The sequence below is a fragment of the Scyliorhinus torazame genome, chromosome 3 (assembly GCF_047496885.1).
Source record: "Scyliorhinus torazame isolate Kashiwa2021f chromosome 3, sScyTor2.1, whole genome shotgun sequence".
In the NCBI taxonomy this organism is placed as follows: Eukaryota; Metazoa; Chordata; class Chondrichthyes; order Carcharhiniformes; family Scyliorhinidae; genus Scyliorhinus; species Scyliorhinus torazame.
This window is the reverse complement of record NC_092709.1, coordinates 66,549,761-66,570,243: the sequence shown is the minus strand read 5'-3', so window position 1 is coordinate 66,570,243 and position 20,483 is coordinate 66,549,761. Positions and strand designations below refer to the sequence as shown.

General features: G+C 48.5%; 1 protein-coding gene across 1 annotated transcript in view; it reads left to right on the top strand.

Annotated features, from left to right (window-relative positions):
• Positions 1-9,111, top strand: part of rxfp1 (relaxin family peptide receptor 1) — a 231,763-nt gene extending 222,652 nt beyond the window's left edge. Inside the window, exon 18 of the mRNA XM_072495784.1 lies at positions 8,438-9,111. Coding sequence (XP_072351885.1) covers positions 8,438-8,718 — 281 coding nt within the window. The 3' untranslated portion in view covers positions 8,719-9,111. The remainder of the gene's footprint in view (positions 1-8,437) is intronic.
• Positions 9,112-20,483: the final 11,372 nt, after the last annotated feature.

Here is a 20,483-nt window from a genome sequence, read left to right as displayed (position 1 = left end):
ATTAATCTTAGACATTTTAGTAATGCGTTAGTGTAGTGTTAGTAACAAATAACTTTGTTTATAAAACAAAGTCTAATGTTCTTTGTTCACCTTATAATATCAAGATTCAACATAAGCCCAATCAAGGAACATTACATGGTACCTAGGAGTGGATGTCGAAAGAGAGGTTAGGAAAAGTTAGGTACATCAAGTAGACACAAGAGAACAATGAACAATCGGAGACTCAGTGAAAATTGGCTGTAAAACAAAAACAAAATACTACCAAGATCGTTGAAGTGAATTGGAAGCATTGAAGACTCCCAGCCAACGTTTCACGACTGGTAATGTCAATGTGAACTGGCGTGCTTTCAAGCAACAGTTCACTTGTTACGTACAGGCTCTTGGTCTCCAAGAAGCTTCAGATGAGAGAAAAAGAGTGCTCCTAATAACAGTAGCCAGTCCACAAGCAATTGATTTGTACAATGCCTTTCAATTCACTTCAGAGGAAGACAAGAAGAGCTACTTAAAAACAATCGAGCAGTTCGATAACTTTTGCTATCCTCAAAATAACGAAACATTCGAGCGTTACATGTTCAGTGTGAGACGGCAAAAATTGGGCAAAAACATTTGACTGTTTTGTCACGGATCTTCGAAGCAAAGCGCAATCCTGCAATTTTACAGATCTCCATGAGTCAGTCAGAAAAGACCAAACCGTACACGGTTTACAATGTGAGGAAATACGCGAGCAATTGCTGAGGGAAAGCAATTTAAAATTAGCAGATGCCATTAAAATTTGCAAGGCAAATGAGATAGCACAGATCCAGCCCCGAGAAAGTGGCAGAAAAAAAGAGGGTGCGACCGACACCATCTTTGCTGTGTCGCAGCAGAATCAGAAACGTGATCCAAGCGGCAGCCATTTAAAACAAATTTCGGAGTACACCATTTTATGCCGGAGGAGCAGCAGACGCATGGTCCGAGAAAATGCCCTACATTCGGCAAAACACGTGCCAGATATGCCAGAAAAAAATCACTTTGCGCCGCAATGCCTGTTCAATGAAAGAAGACAGTAATCAAAGTGTGTGAATGTAATAGCCAAGGCTTCCAAAACTAGCGATTCATCAATTGTACAAAGTGCAGCCTTGAACAGGCAACATGAAATTAATGATGAACCAATTGGCCTTGAAGGTTCTGTCTATGTGAACATAATTAATGAAACTGCTGGACGACAAGGAGCACTAAACATTCAGATGGTGAAAACAGCAGATGAGTGGACTACATCGCTCAAAATAAACAAGACATTGTAAAAGTAAAGTTAGACACCGGAGCTCGCGCAAAATTGATTAACAAAGCCGATTTGCTGAAGTTGAAAATAAAACCGAATATGCAATACACAGATTGCATCCTGAGCGACTATAATGGGAAAAATATTACGACTCTAGGTGCTTGTAACCTACAGGTGGAAGTTAAGAGGAAGAAATATTTCATCAAGTTCATAATAGTTCAATCATCTAAAATATTGTTATTGGGCACAGATGCCTGCGAGCAATTACAACTGGTGAAGCGTATCTACAGTGTGGTACAACAACCACACTGTGTCGCCATTGAGCAAATAATACAGGGATTTCCCCAAGTATTCCAGGGAAGTGGAATGTTGCCATTCCAATACAAAATCCAGCTCAAGAATAATGCATATCCAGCAATTCACCCGCCCAGAAGAGTGCCTGCGCTCTTAGAGAACGCCTCAAGACTGAGCTTGATAAGTTGCAGAGGTTAGGCCTCATAGAGAAAGTGGAAGAGCCAACCGATTGGATTAGCTCAATAGTGTGAGTGAAGAAGCAGAACGGAGAGTTGTGCACTTGCATAGATCCCAAGGATCTGAACGAAAACATAAAATGGGTACACTACCAGATCCCCAAAAGAGAGATTACCTGTGAAATGAAAAATGCTACAGTTTTTAGCAAACTTGATGCTTCCAGGGGATTCTGGCAGCTGAGATTGGACGAGGACAACACCCGTTTGCTGAGATTGGACAAGGACAACACCCGTTTGCTGAGATTGGACAAGGACAACACCCGTTTGCTGAGATTGGACAAGGACAACACCCGTTTGTTGAGATTGGACAAGGCCAGCACCCGTTTGCTGAGATTGGACAAGGACAACACCCGTTTGCTGGGATTGGACAAGGACAACACCCGTTTGCTGAGATTGGACAAGGCCAGCACCCGTTTGCTGAGATTGGACAAGGACAACACCCGTTTGCTGAGATTGGACAAGGACAGCACCCGTTTGCTGAGATTGGACAAGGACAACACCCGTTTGCTGGGATTGGACAAGGACAACACCCGTTTGCTGAGATTGGACAAGGCCAGCACCCGTTTGCTGAGATTGGACAAGGACAACACCCGTTTGCTGAGATTGGACGAGGACAGCACCCGTTTGCTGAGATTGGACAAGGACTACACCCGTTTGCTGAGATTGGACAAGGACAACACCCGTTTGCTGAGATTGGACAAGGACAACACCCGTTTGCTGAGATTGGACAAGGACAACACCCGTTTGCTGAGATTGGACAAGGACAGCACCCGTTTGCTGAGATTGGACAAGGACTACACCCGTTTGCTGAGATTGGACGAGGACAACACCCGTTTGCTGAGATTGGACAAGGACTACACCTGTTTGCTGAGATTGGACAAGGACAGCACCCGTTTGCTGAGATTGGACGAGGACAACACCCGTTTGCTGAGATTGGACAAGGACAGCACCCGTTTGCTGAGATTGGACAAGGACAGCACCCGTTTGCTGAGATTGGACGAGGACAACACCCGTTTGCTGAGATTGGACGAGGACAACACCCGTTTGCTGAGATTGGACAAGGACTACACCCGTTTGCTGAGATTGGACGAGGACAACACCCGTTTGCTGAGATTGGACAAGGACAGCACCCGCTTGCTGAGATTGGACAAGGACAACACCCGTTTGCTGAGATTGGACAAGGACAGCACCCGTTTGCTGAGATTGGACAAGGACTACACCCGTTTGCTGAGATTGGACAAGGACTACACCCGTTTGCTGAGATTGGACGAGGACAACACCCGTTTGCTGAGATTGGACAAGGACTACACCCGTTTGCTGAGATTGGACAAGGACAGCACCCGTTTGCTGAGATTGGACAAGGACAGCACCCGTTTGCTGAGATTGGACAAGGACAACACCCGTTTGCTGAGATTGGACAAGGACAGCACCCGTTTGCTGAGATTGGACAAGGACAACACCCGTTTGCTGAGATTGGACAAGGACAACACCCGTTTGCTGAGATTGGACAAGGACAGCACCCGTTTGTTCACCTTTAATGCACCACCAGGGCAGTACTGCTTTTTAAGAATGCTGTTTGGCATCATTTCTGCATCAGAGATTTTCCACTGAGCGATGGAACCTTCCTGGAGTTCGCATTCATATCTATGACATAGTCACCTGGGCATCAAACATGGCAGAGCACGACAAAAGACTACGACAAGTCATGCACAGGATTGAGCAGTACGGGCTCAAGCTCAAAAAAGACAAGTGCCAGTTCGGGGTCAAAGCGATCACCTTTTGAGCAGACAAATTATCATCACAAGGAGTACAGCCGGATCCTGAGAAGCTAAAAGCCATTATCAGCATTCCTCGACCATATGACAAAAAAACAATACTATGTATGCTTGAATGGTGAATTTTGTGGGAAAATTCATCCCCAACTTAGCCTTCAAATCAGTGCACTTCAGGAATTTAAGACGGAAGGCTGTACCTTTTGAATGGACTGACAGTGGTCTAACCAAAAAATGCTTTGACCACCACGCCGGTTTTAGCATTCTTTGACCCAGCAAAGAACACAAAGATATCGACCGATGCCAGCCAGAATGGGCTAGGAGCAGTTCTGCTGCAAGAAAATGCTGACACGACATGGCAAGCAGTAGCATACGTACCCAGGGCAATGACAGAAACCGACAAGCGGTATGCCCAAATTGTGAAAGAACGTCTCAGACTAGTGGTGGGAATTGAAAAATTCTACAATTACGTTTACAGTCTGCCAACATTCACTGTAGAGACCGATCATAGGCCACTAGTGTCCATTATTTGAAAGAACCTAAGTGAGATCCAGAGGCTAATCATGAAGCTACAGAGATACAACTTCAATCTAGTGTTTTTGCAGGGCAAATACATAGTGGTTATGGATGCCCTAACCGACAATAAGAAGCGGACAGACATCTCTGAAATATGACAGGTCGATCTAGTGATGGAAACTCTACCTGTATCAGACAACAAGGCCAAATTGATAAAGGCTGAGACAGAGAAAGATGAAACCTTGCAGAAGGTAGTGCAGCATGAGACTGGGATGGCCTTCAGACTTATGCTCTAAGTTCTGGAACGTCAGGCACGAACTGAGCTACATCAGTGGCTTTGTGCTCAGAAAAAAGTGAATAGTTATTCCACGATCGTTACGGTACATGATCCTCGTGCAGATTCACAAAGGGCACTTGGGGATTGAGAACTGCAAGAGGCGGGCCAGAGAGTCGGTTTATTGGCCAGGGATCAATCAGGAGATTCAACGATCAGTGGAACACTGTGAGCATGGCAAAGATATCAGAACCATCTACGCAAGCAACCCAAGACTGAAAGCGAGTTAGTTAATAAACCAACCATGGATGAAGGTCGGGGTTGATCTTTCTTACCTGGATGGCACTGAATACATACTGCTAATTGATTACTACTCAAACTACCTGGAGGTAATGAAACTACCGAATTCCAGCAGTGCCAGTGTGATCTGATGTGCAAAATAAATTTTTGAGTGTCATGGCATACTGCACATTGTTACGAGCGACAACGGTCCCATGCTTTGACAGTTGGGAGTGGCAGGATTTCACTGGGGAAATGATTTCAAGCATGTCACTTCCAGTCCGCACTACCCTCAATCAAATGGACAAGCAGAAAAAGGGGTCCACATCACTAAGACTCTGCTCAAGGAGGCCAATGCTTCACACAGTGACCTATATCTAGCCCTGTTGGTGTACTGTACCACACCACTGAGCAGTGGATTAGCTCCAGCTCAACTGCTAATGGGTAGGAAGCTGCAGACAACACTTCCCAGCATTCCTGAAAAAATCCGTAAGAAGCCCATAATGCAAAAAATGGCTGCTCAAAAGCAGAAACAAACACTCTACTACAACCGCTCCAGCAGAATGTTGGACGGTTTGGACCAGGTGATACGTCAGGGTTGAGACACCTCAAGGATGGTCCATGAATGCCAAAGTCATAAGACAGGTAGGTCCCAACTCCTTTGTCGTTCTCATGGATCAAGGCTCAATATTGAGGCACAATCGCAGAGCGTTGCTAAAGCACAAGGCGAATCACCCATTTACTCTTCAATCAAGACTGGATGATGGGGTTGCTCCTCCTCGCACATCTGAGACGATGCACATGGTTGTTGAAACGCCGAACATTGAGCCAACCAATGAGCAAGTTAGCTTACCGGAAAGTAACCAGACTACCTCGTCTTCACCTCAAGCACTTCGACGGTCCACCAGGGTTCGAAGACAACCTGATAGACTTAATTTATAAACATTGCCAGCCCAATTATTTGAATGTATACAGAGTTATATCATCACTGTTAGTAAAAATGTAAATACTTTGAAGCTACAAATGTAAGTAAAAATTTTAAAAAACATTTCGAAAGAATGTGGGATGTGATGATAAGTAGATTGTCATCTGTATTATCATCTGTATGTAAATAATAATATATGTATAACTGTTGTAGTTCCAGCATCTGACCAGCAGGTGGTGCGAGTATGCAAGCACGTGACCCGGGCACACCATATTCCAGGAAAAGGTGTTAATAAGGAGTTTGTAGCAGTTGCATATTAGAGTAGCTCTGTAATATCTTAGTGTAAATTAGTGTTAAACCATTATTTCCAACTGTATTAATCTTAGACATTTTCATAATTCATGAGTGTAGTGTTAGTAATAAATAATTTTGTTTATAAAACAAAGTCTAATGTTCTTTGTTCACATTATAATATCAAAATTCAACATCAGACCAATCAAAGAACATTACAATTTGCGCTCCCACTGGGAGCACAGGTCAGGAGGGATTTCCCGAGGGAATCCCACTATTGTGCCACCATTTTGAGCAGGCGACCCAATGGCAAGGTCTCGTCGCTGACCACCCAAGCCCTCCACCCCAAGGTAGAATTGTCAAGACCGTGAGGGGATTTTAAAATTAAGACAATGCTTGACGGGGAGCCAACTTAAATCAGCAAACACAGGGGACATGATTAAGCAGGACTTAGTGTGAGTTCAGACATAGGCAGTAGAGTTTTGAATTTATGGAAGATCAACCAGGGGTACATTGGAATAATCAAGTCTAGAGGTAAGAAAAGTATGTATGAGGGATCCAACAGTAGATAAACTGATGCACAAGGTGGAAGTGGAGCGTTATCATGCAAGGTGGAAATAGCCTGTCATTGATGATGCAGGTGGTGGTTGTGAATGATCAACCATAGACATTTTCCCAGGAGAGGGATGGACTCAATAGTGAGGGAATGGGCAACATTTGACTTGACATCAATGGGAATTGGGGGAAAGTTTCCACTGGTTGAAGCTATACCTCATACAAAGGAAGATGGTTGTGGGTTTTGGAGGCCAATCAGCTCAGTCCCAAGACATCACCTCAGCGTAGTGTCCTAAGTGCAAACATCTAAGCTGCTTCATCAAGGACCTTCCTTCCAACATAAGACCAGCAAGTGGGAAGGTACACTGATGATTGCACAGCGTTCAGTATTGTTCGCAACACCTCAGACACTGAAATAGCCCATGCCCCCATGCAGCAAGACCTGAATAACATTCAGATTTGAGCTGATAAGCAGCAAGTCACATTCTTGCCACACTAGTGTGGCCATCTGCAACAAAAGAGAACCTACACCTCTCCTCTTGACATCCAATGGCATTATCATAGCCGGGTTCCCCACCATCAACATCCCGGGGGTTCTGTTGACCAGAAACCCAACCGAAACAGGCATTTAAATGCTGTGGCTACAAAGACAGGTAGAGACTGAAAATCCTGTGGCATGTAACTCACCTCCTGACACTCTACTCTCATCTTGCCTGGATGGATGCACCTCCAACAACGCTCAACAGTTTCAACCCCATTCACAACAAAGCAGCCCACTTAATCAGCACCCTAATCCACCACCTCAAACATTCACTCCCTCCACCAGCACACAGCACTAGCAGTGTGTACCACCCACAAGATGTACTGCAGCATTTCACTAAGGCTCCTTCGACAACCCTTTCAAACACAAAAACCCATTCACCTAGAACAAGGGCAGCAGGTGCATGGGAACACCATGGCCTGCAAAAGCTCCTCCAAATCACACACCAACCTGACTTGGAACTATATCACCATTCCTTCTTGATTGTTGGGTCAAAATATTGAAACTCCCTTGCAAACAGCACTGTGGGTGTACCTGGACCACAAAGACTGCATCAGTTCAATTAGGCAAGCTCACCAGCATCCTCACACCTTCAAGGGTTTGTGAAAGTACCACCTAATTGTGCCATAGGAAGGGAATAAGGTGCATTTAAATGGCTTATTTGCTACAAGATATTAGAATCAGATTTTCTACATGCTTGCTTTAATAATTTAATTTAATAATTGCTTATTGTCACAACTAGGCTTCAATGAAGTTACTGTGAAAAGCACTTAGTCGCCACATTCCGGCACCTGTTCAAAGAGGCTGGTACGGGAACTGAACCCACTTTGCTGGTCTTGTTCTGCATTACAAGCCAGCTGTTTAGCCCACTGTGCTAAACTGGCCCCTTTCAGTGTAAATGAATTAGTTTCCAATGATCTCCTGCAAAGAAATGGAACAAGCTGATTATCAATTTGGTGCTTTGCACCCACTGCAGCATTGAAAAGGCAACTTTAATAAGAAATTTAAGCATACTATTTTTTTTAATTATCTAGGAGCTTGGGAAACCTAATTCCTTGTAGGTTCGCCTTGATTCGCCCCAACCAGAGTTGACTTGCCGGCCAATCAGCACCCTTTCCTCCTGTAGTATAAATTGTTGCGGTTGTTTGAGATTTGGCATTCCTGTATTGTCCTGATGCGTTAAGACAAAAAATTATGATAATGTCTCTCTTTTCAACAATATTCAAAATATTACTTTATGTTGTTTTAAGGCACACTTGGAACCGTAACAAGAATAAAGCCACTTATACTTATTTTTGAAATTGCTAATAATTTGCTGTACATGTGATGGAAGTAAGGGGTTCCAGGTAATTATGCCAAATGGAGATGAAGACATGGATTTACGCTATCAGGCCCACAAAGATTGCATTTAGTGGGCCTGGCCTAATTGAATTGAATGTAATTTTATGCGTTTTGAATTTGGATTCTCGTTTTTGTTTACATTTTCCCATCAGGCGCCATTAGTTCATGGGTGGTCATATTCATATTGCCTATCAACAGTGCATTAAACCCAATCCTCTACACTCTGACAACCCGACCTTTTAAGGAAATGATACTACAATATTGGTACAACTATAAAAATAGAGGATTCGTAAATAAACGATGCCAGAAAAGCTATGCACCATCATTCATCCTTTTGGAAATGTGGCCATTGCAAGAGACCATTCCAACGGTCGGAAAAAGTGAACTTTTACAACATCCTTCAGAAATTTCATTGACCCGCGAATCACCATGAAGCTGAACTTCTACATAAAAACTGCTTTTATAAAATTTTGTATCAAAAATTTAGCCCAAGGTGGGTACTGTCATATCACAAAGTGATCATGTTTAGCTGAAGACCTGGGCTGAAAGCATTGCCAAGACTGAAGCAAAAATAAAGTTTCAACTTATTTATTTATTTTGGAGCAAGCTTAAATTGTGATTATATTTTGCCTTTTGGTATTTTTGAAACATATCTTTATCATGCATTTGGTGTATCTTCCATACTAGACGTAAAAATAAACACTGCTTTTTTGATGTGCTGTCATACATCATGTTTCCCAAATTTTTACCTCAGAACAACTAACAAATGACTTGAACCATGTTTTAATGAATTGATTCAGTGGCTTTGCACAATGCTTTAATGCATATGTATACATCATTTGCTATTTAAATAAACTCTCCATTTGTATGAAGTACAAGTTTATATTTAATGTGTCTTATTGTTGGTCACAGGAGAGGCTGCAGTGACTTCAGTGTGGTTTTTCACTCATCAGTTTGAGTTATTACTCCACATATTCCTTTTCTGGATGTTGCTCAACTGGTATAATCCATACTTGTATTTATAAAACTCATTTCTGGAAAGTGAGTTATCATCCATGTATCAGTGTTGCAGTACCTTGACAATGTTGGGATAACCTGCACGATCACATAGCAGCATGAGAAATGTGTGAAGGTGATAAATATCCCCCACCAATATGCTCTCGATATGAAAAAAAGTCAAATATTTCACACGGGAATGTTCTGGTCTTTTCACACAGAAAACTCTGAGGGCTTCCAAGAGACTGAATAACAATGAAATAAAATTGACTTTTTTCCCTCTGTCTCATAGGCAGCATGATAGCACTGTGGATAGCACAATTGCTTCACAGCTCCAGGGTCCCAGGTTCGATTCCGGCTTGGATCACTGTCTGTGCGGAGTCTGCACATCCTCCCCGTGTCTGCATGGGTTTTCTCCGGGTGCTCCGGTTTCCTCCCGCAGTCCAAAGATGTGCAGGTTAGGTGGATTGGCCATGATAAATTGCCCTTAGTGTCCAAAATTGCCCTTGGTGTTGGGTGGGGTTACTGGGTTATGGGGATAGGGTGAAGGTGTTGACCTTGGGTAGGGTGCTCTTTCCAAGAGCTGGTGCAGACTCGATGGGCCGAATGGCCTCCTTCTGCACTGTATATTCTATGATAGATTGGTTCACATTTTAACACTTGTTTTTGTTTCTCTTTCACAAATGTTAAGACAGTGGTGATAGAATTAATGAGTGGTCATATAATTAATCAGCGGTTAGCACTGCTGCCTCACAGAGGCAGGTTCTCAGGTTCAATTCCGGCCTTGGGTCACTCTCTGTATGGAGTTTGTATTTTCTCCCCGTGTCTGTGTGGGTTTCCTCCGCGTGCTCTGGTTTCCTCCCACAGTCCAAAGATGTGCAGGTTAGGTGGATTGGCCATGCTAAATTGCCCCTTAGTGTCCAGGCATGTGCAGCCTAGGTTATGGGGTTACGGGAATAGGGCGGGGTGGACATTGGTGCAGTGCTCATCCAGTGCCTCATTCTGCACTGTCGGTATTATTTTCTATAAACCTCCAAAAGACAGGTTTTGGCAGTGCCTGCTAGGAATCACCATGTTTTATCATTACCCCCCCCCCAAACCCTCCCCCCCCAAATAAGGTTGAGCAGCACTTAAACAGCACTTGGACTTGCACAGCCAATCCTACTCAGCTCGCAGCCATAGATAATTTCATAGAATTTACAGAGCAGAAGGAGGCCATTCGGCCCATCGAGTCTGCACCGGCTCTTGGAAAGAGCACCCTACCCAAGGTCAACACCTCCCCCCTATCCCCATAACCCAGTAACCCCACCCAACAAACACTAAGGGCAATTTTGGACACTAAGGGCAATTTATCATGGCCAATCCACCTAACCTGCACATCTTTGGACTGTGGGACGAAACCGGAGCACCCGGAGGAAACCCACGCAAACACGGGGAGGATGTGCAGACTCCGCACAGACAGTGATCCAAGCTGGAATCAAACCTGGGACCCTGGAGCTGTGAAGCAATTGTGCTATCCACAATGCTACCGTGCGGCACCATGGCGCCGGGACAACCGGCCACACGATTCGGGGATGCAGATCTGGGGAGGCTCCTAGATGCAATGAGGCCAGGAAGGATGTCTTGTTCCCCGAGGGTCCCGGAGGGTGAGCCGCAGAGCAGCCTGGGACGCCTGGGACGAAGTGGCAGTGGCCGTCAGCTCGGGAAGTGTGGCAAAGAGGATTGGCCTCCAGTGCAACAAGAAGATCAACAACCTACACCAGACAGCACGGGTGAGTTGACACCAACGTGCGCCCCCCCCACACATCCGCTGAGACCTTTCCACTTCCACACAAGCATCCCCCAACCCTCCATGTGGCCCTCAACCCTCCGTTCACCACACCCCTTCCTGCCCCCTACCACTGTTAACCACGTGTGTGGCTAACGATGCCCTCTCTGTGTCTCCCTCCCACTGCCCACTGTCCATTCTGCCACATGTCCTCCAACCGGCGGTGCAGGTCCATCCGGGGTGGCCCCCTCCCCTGCCACCCATGAGATCACCTCGGTAGAGAGCTCTGAGAATGCCACAATCGACATGCCACAGCTGCCTCCCCACCCTCCACCAGCGCAGATACACACACCTTGTTGTGCAACATTGGTGGTCAGATCTCTCGGGCACAACCTAGTGAGCACCACACATGAGGTCTGCTGGATTCCAGGTCCCACCTGAGTTCCAGCCTGATACTGAGCCAATGGAACATGCTATCCCGGAGTAATAAAGACATTAGGGAGTGGCTGGGACATTCAGAGGGAGGTGTCAGCGACACTCCAACAGGTCCAGAGCCAATTTGAAGAGTCCCAGAGGCTAATGGGCGCAGGAGATGTCACCAGCAATGCATGGTACCGAGGCCAACACTGCTAGGGTGGTGACCGCAGTGGAGAGCCTGGTGCATGACATCAGCAGCATTGATGGAGGTGTCCAAGACGTGGCGCAGTCAGTGACGGCCATGGCTGAGGACCTCGGCGGAATGTCCGGCTCGCTGGGGGGCGTGACCCAGTACCAGGCTGACCTTGATGAGGTGCTATGGGACATGTCCCACTCTCAAATGGGAATGAACGAGGCTCTGCGGAGTTTGTCCCAGTCACAGGTGGGCATTGCCAAGGTGCTGCAGGGCATGGGCCAATCACTGAGGAGCATCACTGAGTATGTCGACACGATGGTGCAGACATCGGGGAGCCGCCAGGACCGGCAGAGCCAGATGACGCAGGGACAGCCGAGCCTCAAACCAGCTGCCCCTCCATTACAAGGTGAACCCCAGGGCTCTAGGGGCACCGAGCGGGAGGAGAACCCACCTGCCAGGTTAATCGAAGGCCACAGGATGTGGTAAGCAGCTGGCTGCCTTAAGCTCTGATGTGCATCCTGGGGACACTTAGACATAGCCGTAGAGCAAGGAAGGCTAAGCACGTTGAGGATCATTGAGGCCACCGGGGGAGGGGGAGAGAGGATTGGGGGGGTAGGTAGGGGGATCGGGGGGGATCGGGGGTATGGAGGAGAGTGGGTGGCACCATCGGGAGAGAGGGGCACCTGTGAAACATTAAAAACCCTTGACCACAACCAGTGTGATCCTCTGTCACTTTCTTCCACAATGTGGGACGACCTCCAACAGCACCCCCCCCCCCCCCCCCCCGCCACCCCCACGCCACGGGCACACCACGTGCAGGTGATGGGCATGAGCAAGGAATCAGCAGACAGGCAGGAGTCAGACTATGGCATAGATTGAGGAGCGCCAGCGCTTGGCTCTGTGCGGGTTATCACTCAATAGTGACCCGACACAGTCCCAGCACCCTGACGTAATGTAACACATACCCTGTGAGAGTGGGAAATGGGGGGTGGGGGTGGGTGGTTCAGGTAGAGATGAGGAACCAGGCCACGTCCTAAGTGAAGCGGGCGAGTATGAGGGTCTCCCTGGCCCTCCGGGCTTGCCGGACCTTCGCTGCTGCCACCTGCCTTGCAGCATCCGGCTGGTCATCCGGTTCATCCCCGGGATTGTCCTCCAGCCCCTGCTGGTCCAGCGCCTCCTCATCCTCGTTCTCCTGCTCCTCCTTCTTGAAGGTGGCCACGTGATCCTCATTCCCACCTCCAGGACACGTGCACCCACGTGCATGATCTTCATGTGGTGGTCACATATGAGCTTAATGTTCAGGGAGTAGACTCCTTCCTGTTAACATAGGGCACTTCCAGATGGCCCGGTACGCGCAAGGCAACAAGCGTGCAGTCTGTCAGCGCCTGGACCTGGGGCATCCCAGCTATGGTGGACAATCCTGCTGCTCGAGGCCAGAGAATCACTCCCGACATCTCTTAATCAAACACATAGTACTCCCATGTAAATGATGTTGTGAATGTTGTGAATGTTTAATAGGACTAATTTATATGATTCGTGTTGATTCATTATTATGAATGCTTCATTGTTGCATAGGGTCAATGGAGTAAAACGTGATATCGAAATATTTACCACATGAACCTCTTTTCACTCACTATTAATTTCAGAGGATTCCAGTCAATAAATGAACTTAGCGTCTAGTTTAAAGCAATACCTCAGGTCTCGTGTTTTTTTTAAATGTATTTGATTCCAAATGTATATGAAAAGTTATAACTCCATAAACTGTTCGGGGAACAACCTTCGCAGCACAAAACTATACAATTTGTACAAATATTTTCCCTTTTCCGCCCCGCTTCCCAGTGGCGTTGCTGACTGCCACTCCAATAAAATGTGTCACTGGGCAATCAGTTTACCTGCCCTCCCAGCTCCCCTTCCCACTCTCCTTAATCTTCACCACCCCTCGCCTCCCTGCTCTCCCAGCCACCTGTATGTGCCTCCAATCCTCCCCTCCCCTTCCACATCCAGAAGCAGCAGTCGCTCCAGCAGGGTGTACCTCGACAACCTGGGGAATTCTTTCCAAATCTTCTGCGCGAAGTCCCTTACCTGCCAGTACAGAAACTCACTTCCTCTCGGGAGCTCTACCCTCTCCATCAATTCATCTATACTGGCAACCTTTCTTCCAGAAACAAATCCCTCACCTTAACCAGTCCACTTCTCTCCACTTCCCATACGTGCAATCCATCCCCCCCCCAGCCCAAATCCGTGATTTTCACACAAACGGCGTTAACACCGACATCCCCTCTATCCTAAAATGCCTCCTCAGCTGGTTCCAGATCTTCACCGTGGACTGCACCACCGGGCTCCCTGAATATCTGCTCAGTGCCATTGTCAATGCTGCCGTCACCATCCCTTTAGCTGGACCCCCTACAGGATTCCTCCTCAATCCTAAACCATTCTACCCCCTCTCCTTCCCAACATCGCCTCACCTTCTCCACATTCGCCGCCCAATATTAATGTAGCAGCTTCGGCAACGCCAACCTTCTCTGCTGCCTCTGTAACAGGGTTCCCTTAACCCTTGGCACCTTCACTACCCATACAAAGTCCAAAAGAATTGTGTCCAGTTTCCGAAAGAAGGCCTTCAGTATAAAGATCGGGAGTGTCTGGAATATTAACAGGAACCTTCACCACTTGGACCCTCCCTGCCAAAGTCAAGTGCAGCATGTCCCACCTCTTGAGATCGTTCTTAGCCTCCGCCATCAGTTTTGTTAAATTCAATTTGTGAAGCATTGCCCATTCCCTCGCTACCTGAATCCCCAGGTATCTAAACCTGTCTCTGGCCACCTTAAATGGCAACCACCCTAAATTGGCTCGCCGACCCAGCTCATTAACCGGGAACACTTCCCCAATAAGCCCATCACCCTCTCCATGCTCTCCAGCGGGTCAGCAGAGAGCGACACCCGATGCTCCCTTCGTCCCCTCGTAATCCCGTGCCACTCTGCCGAGCGCCTAAGAGCCATTGCCAGAGGTTCTATTGGCAGTGCAAACAGCAGCGGCAACAGCGGGCACCCCTGCCTTGTTCTCCTGTGTAGTTCAAAGTTCTGTGAACCCATGTCATTGGTCCGCACACTCATCCTCGGTACCACATTTAACAGGCACACCCATCCCACAAACTTCGGCCCCAACCCAAGCCTTCCCAGGACCTCAAACATGTACCATCACTCCATCCGGTCGTATGCCTTTTCCGCATTTATGAACACCACTACCACCTGTACCTGAGCTCTCGACGGGATCATAATCAGATTTAACAGCCTCCTTATATTACTAGAAAGCTACCTGTCCTTTACGAAGCCTGTTTGGTCCTCCGCAACCACCCCCGGGACACAATCTTTCATCCTTCTCGCCACCAACTTAGCCAATAATTTCACGTCTGTATTTAACAGCGATATGGGTCTGCGCCATCATCTCCGGCAGCTTCCACTTCTCCAAAGCCTCATTAAACGCCCCCAAGAGATGCAGTGTCAGGTCTGTCGCAAACACCTTACAAAGCTCCGCCAGATAGCCATCGGGCCCCGGGGCCTTCCCCGACTTTATATTCCTTACACTGTCCAATATCTCCCTCAGCCCCTCTAGGATCTGCTTCTTCTCTTCCTCCAACTGTGGGACTCCAGTTCAATGAAGAACCATCCCATATCCCTCCACCCTGACCAAAATCTCACGGCTCACCACAAAAAAGTCAATTCTGGAATATATCCTGCACACATACGAAAAAAAGGAATACTCCCTTCCCCCTGGGCTCTTGAAGCACCACGGGTCTATCCATCTTTTCCAGAAACCCACCCACCTCCTTTGCCATTCTTATCCTACTGATTGGCCTTGGGCTCGATCTATCGACCCTCGGCTCCAGGACACAATTAAAATCTCCTCCCATAATCAATTGATGCCTGGTCAAGTCCGGAATTGCTGCCAACAACACCCTCATAAAACCTACATCATCCCACTTTGGTGCATATACATTCACCAACACCACCGACGTGCCTTCTAATATCCCACGCAAACACGTTTCTCCCACCCGGGTCCCTCATTCCTTCATGCTCTCAAACCCCGTTTTCGTACGGATCAAAATTGCTACTCCCAGCGACTTTGAATTGAACCCCGAGTGGATAACCTGACCCACCCACCTTTTCCTTAGCCTAACCTGGCCCTTTACGCAGCGGGTGCATCTCCTGCAGAAAGACCGCTTTCAAGCTCCTAAGGCGCGCAAAGATCCGAGATCTTTTGACTGGTCCATTGAGCCCTCACACGTTCCAGGTTATCAGCTTTACCGGGGCCTTATGCCTCCATTCCCCTCTACTGTCCACCATTTTGGCTCTACCCCTGTTTATTTCAGCCTATACCTAGTCCATCCAAGATGGCCCCTTTCTCCGCCACTGACCATGTTTCTTCTCCAACCTCACCTTGTCGCGTCACACTCCCTCCCCCCCTGCCCTCCCCCTCCCACGGCCACCTCTCTCGGCCTTCTCCCCCACCTCACTTCCGTTCACCGCCATTACCTGCCAGCATGGCAACTCCTGCCGAAAGGCATCTCCCACTGAACCCCCACCCCTCTCCCGCCCTCACCTCTCTGTTCTGCGAAGAAGGCTCCCCGCTGACGCCCCCCTCTCCCATCTGAACAAAGACTCAACTCGAACCACAGGTCACCTTCCCCAAGAACAAACAAACAGGGAGAAAAACGCAGCTCCGGGCAGCAGGAGGGGAGATGGGGACAGCCGTCCCCTTACAAACGTTGCACCCCTGCTATCCTTTGTCAATCCAACAGTTAAAAAAAAGAAAACCCCCACTACCTCCAACCCCCACTCTACCCGTATTCCCAATTATTCCTGTCTCCTAGAATTGTTCAGTTCAGTTCTCCCCTAGTTTATGCTTCTTGATTAAATCATTGGCCGCTTCTGTATTCCCGGCCTTCATACGTCACGCAAAGCTTCGCCGGGTGGAGCACCCCAAACCTGATCTGCCGTCGATACAGCAACACCTTGGCTTTGATGAACCCTGCACGCCGCTTTGTTGAACCCTGCACGCCGTTTTGCCAGCTCAGCTCCAATGTCCTGGCATAATGGGACCTTGGTCCCCTTGTGCTTCTTCCTGGCCCACTGCAGAATCTTATCTTTCTCCATGAACTTATGGAGCCTCACAATCACAGCCCGCGGCGGCTCCGCCATACTAGGCTTCTGCCTCAGAGACCTGTGTGCGCAGTCCACTTCAGGAGTCTTATCCAACACCCCCCTCCGTCACGTGCCCTGCCAGCATCTTCGAAATGTACCTCGTGGCTCTCGGGCCTTTCACGTTTTCAGACAGGCCGACTATCCACAGATTCTGCCTTCTGAATCTATTTTCCTGCTCCTCCACCTTTGCTCTCAGTGTCTTGCAAAGGTCTCCTAAGAGCCCCACCTCCACCTCCAATGCCACCACCCAATCGCTGTGGTCCAACATCACCTTCTCAATCTGTCGTATCTGCAACACCTGCACCTCTAAACATTTCTCCACCCTCTCCATCGAGCCCTTCAGAGGTGCCACAGACGCTTTGATGGCCTTCGAGCGATCCTCCTGCATCTCCTTCTTCTGCTGGTGGAACTCTTCCTTGATGAAAGCCTTCAATTCTTCCATCTGGGGCGTTGCTACTGCAATGGCCCTTCCCCCTCCACCATCCTTCCACTGGCTGCTGCGCCACAGGTCTCTTCCAACTCCTTGGCCAAGTCTTTCACCTTCTTCTGCCGGGTTTGGTAACCAGCAGACATACCATTCCCGGGGAGGAACTTCTCCTCCGACCTTCAGCTACTTTTCTGTCGCAATTGCACCATATTTCAGGTAAAAAAGTGCTTTTCTACACCTTCAAGCAGGAGCTGCCCTGTGTGCGACCACTCACACCATGGCTGCCACCGGAAGTCCTACTGCAGGACTTGTTATCTGCTTAATGCAATACTGCAGCTTGGCATCAGGCTGTAGTTACTATGGCCACAGAGAGCCTGGATCCTCACAACTTGCTACATCCATGCCAACTATGCCTCTGATTGAGGCACTCCTTACCGTATGAGAAAATACCATAGATTGGATTATAGTGAGATATAATCCACTCTATGTGCAAGTTTCACTATTATCACAAAATCTGGGCATCATATGGGGCTACGAAAACTGTGATGATGGCTGAGTGATGACAGTGCAAGCAGGGTATGTTACTCAGTTCCTAGCCATAAACCTGCATGCAGGTAGTTCAAGTTGATCTGACATCGATCCTGGAGTATCTTTTAATTCATTCATGGGATGTGGGCATCACTGGCTGGGCCAGCATTTATTGCCCATCCCTAATTGCCTTTTGAACTGAGTGGCTTGTCCAGTTCAGAAGACATTTGAGTCAACCATATTGCTGTGGATCTGAAATCATATGTAGGCCAGATCAGGTAGGGATGGCATATTTCACATGAGTGAACCAGATGGGTTTTTATAACTTCGACAATGGTTTCATGGTCCTCATTAGACTATTAATTCTAGACTTCTTACTGAATTCAAATTTCACCACCTGCTGTGGGGGGATTCAAACCTAGGTCCCCAGAGCATTAACCTGGGTTTCCAAATTACTAGCCCAGTAACAATACCATTACACCACTGTGTGATATTCACATCTTCCGCAAATCAGCAGTCCTTTTCATCGACCATGCTGCTCTCCCCAAATGCAGATGTCGAGAAAAATATACCTAAAGATCCCTTGCACTATATCTGGATTATCTGTAATCCGCCACAGCCAGTTGACCATCTAATTGTGTGCTCAAAGGACAAAACAATGGCACTTGCTATCTGGAATGTTTGCACTGTGCTAGATGACATCAACAGATGTATGTCCATGCTTGGCAAAGAACTTGTCAAATACAACAGTGACATAACTATTTTCAGTGTTCCCTGACAGCTCTCAGTTCAAGCATGTGGGTGTTAGCTACATATTTTACTATATCTAGGGGACGTCCGGTTGCGGCTATGCGGAGCTAAGCCGCACATTCGGCGGCTCCCGCTAAAACAGCATTTTGGGCTCTTTTGAGGAGCCCCAACGACAATTTTTTCGACAACCTCGAGTGTGGGAAGGTGAGCAAGGTCCCCCCGCCATAGTATATGGATTGGACCAGGAGTGGAGCGGTCAAAAAAGCGTTTTTGGAGCAGCGAAAAGTGCGAGGGAGAAAAAACAAGATGGCGGCGGGAGTAGATCAAGCGGCATGGGTGCAGGAGCAGCAGGAGTTTCTCAAGCGCTGCTTTGAGGAGCTGAAGAAGGAGGTGCTGGCGCCAATGCTGACGGCGATCGAGGGGTTAGTGGAGACCCAGAAGGCCCAAGGGGCGGCGATCGGTGCGGGAGAAAACCGCAGAGAATGAGGATGAGATCTTGGGCCTGGCGGTGAAGGTGGAGGCGCACGAGGCGCTGCACAAGAGGTGGGCGGAAAGATTTGAGGACCTGGAGAACAGATCGAGGAGGAAGAATCTTCGGATTCTGTGTCTCCCTGAAGGAGTGGAGGGGGCCAATGCTGGAGCATATGTGAGCACGATGCTCAATTCGCTGATGGGAGCAGGGGCCTTTCCGCATCCCCTGGAGCTGGATGGGGCTCATCGGGTCCTGGCGAGGAGACCCAAGGCCAATGGGCGGTGGTGGTAAGGTTTCACCATCTCGTGGATAGAGAGTGTGTTTTGAGATAGGCCAAGAAGGAGCGGAGCAGCAGGTGGAAGAATGCGGAGATCCGAATCTACCAGGACTGGAGCGCGGAGGTGGCAAAGAAGAGAGCTGGTTTTAATCGGGCCAAGGCGGCGCTCCATCGGAAGGGGGTGAGGTTCGGAATGCTGCAGCCAGCGCGATTGTGGGTCACGTTTCAGGATCGACACCACTACTTTGAAACGCCTGAGGAGGCTTGGACCTTTATACAAACTGAAAAGTTGGACTCAAACCGAGGGTCTGTGGTTGTGGGGGGATGTCGGATGTAAACAGTGTTTTAACTATGCGTCGGGAATGTTCTACAGGTTGGGTGATGGATGGGGATGGGGGAAGAGATCTGATGGGGAGATTGTGTGCGAATGTGGGCGTCGGTGCTGGAGGGAGGGGAGGCACGGGGGATAGGGGAATTGGGATAAGGCCGCAGAAGGAGCTGCGCCAGAGGGGGCGGGGCCGGCTTAGGAACGCGCGGGCTTTTTCCCGTGTTAGGGAAAGACGGAGGGGGGGGGGGGCGCGGAGGAGAGCTCACTGATTGCCGGGGAGGAGGGGGAGACGGGATTCCAACACGGGGGGGGGTCAATGGGATGGCAGGGGAGGCCGGGGTCAGCAGGAGTCAGCTGACTTATGGGAGTGTTATGGGGGAGCAAAAGAGCTAGACATGGGTCTAGCGGGGGGGAGGGGAGGGGGGGATACTGGGTTACTGCTGCATTGGCCGATGGGGAACTGGAAACAGAAGAGATGGTCGGGACGGGGGTCCCCAGCCTGGGGGACTGGAAGGTGTGGGAGGCGCGGGCACGGGACTGGCCCAGAAAAGGAGATGGCTAGTCGGCAGGGGGGGGCAGCCCCCCAATCCGGCTGATAACTTGGAATGTAAGGGGCCTGAATGGGCCGGTTAAGAGGGCCCGAGTGTTCGTGCACTTAAAGGGACTGAAGGCAGACGTGGTCATGCTTCAGGAGACACATTTGAAGGTGGCAGACCAGGTCAGGTTACGAAAGGGATGAGTAGGACAGGTATTCCATTCGGGGCTGGATGCAAAGAACAGAGGGGTGGCAATACTGGTGGGGAAGCGGGTGTCGTTTGAGGCCAAGAATATTGTAGTGGAT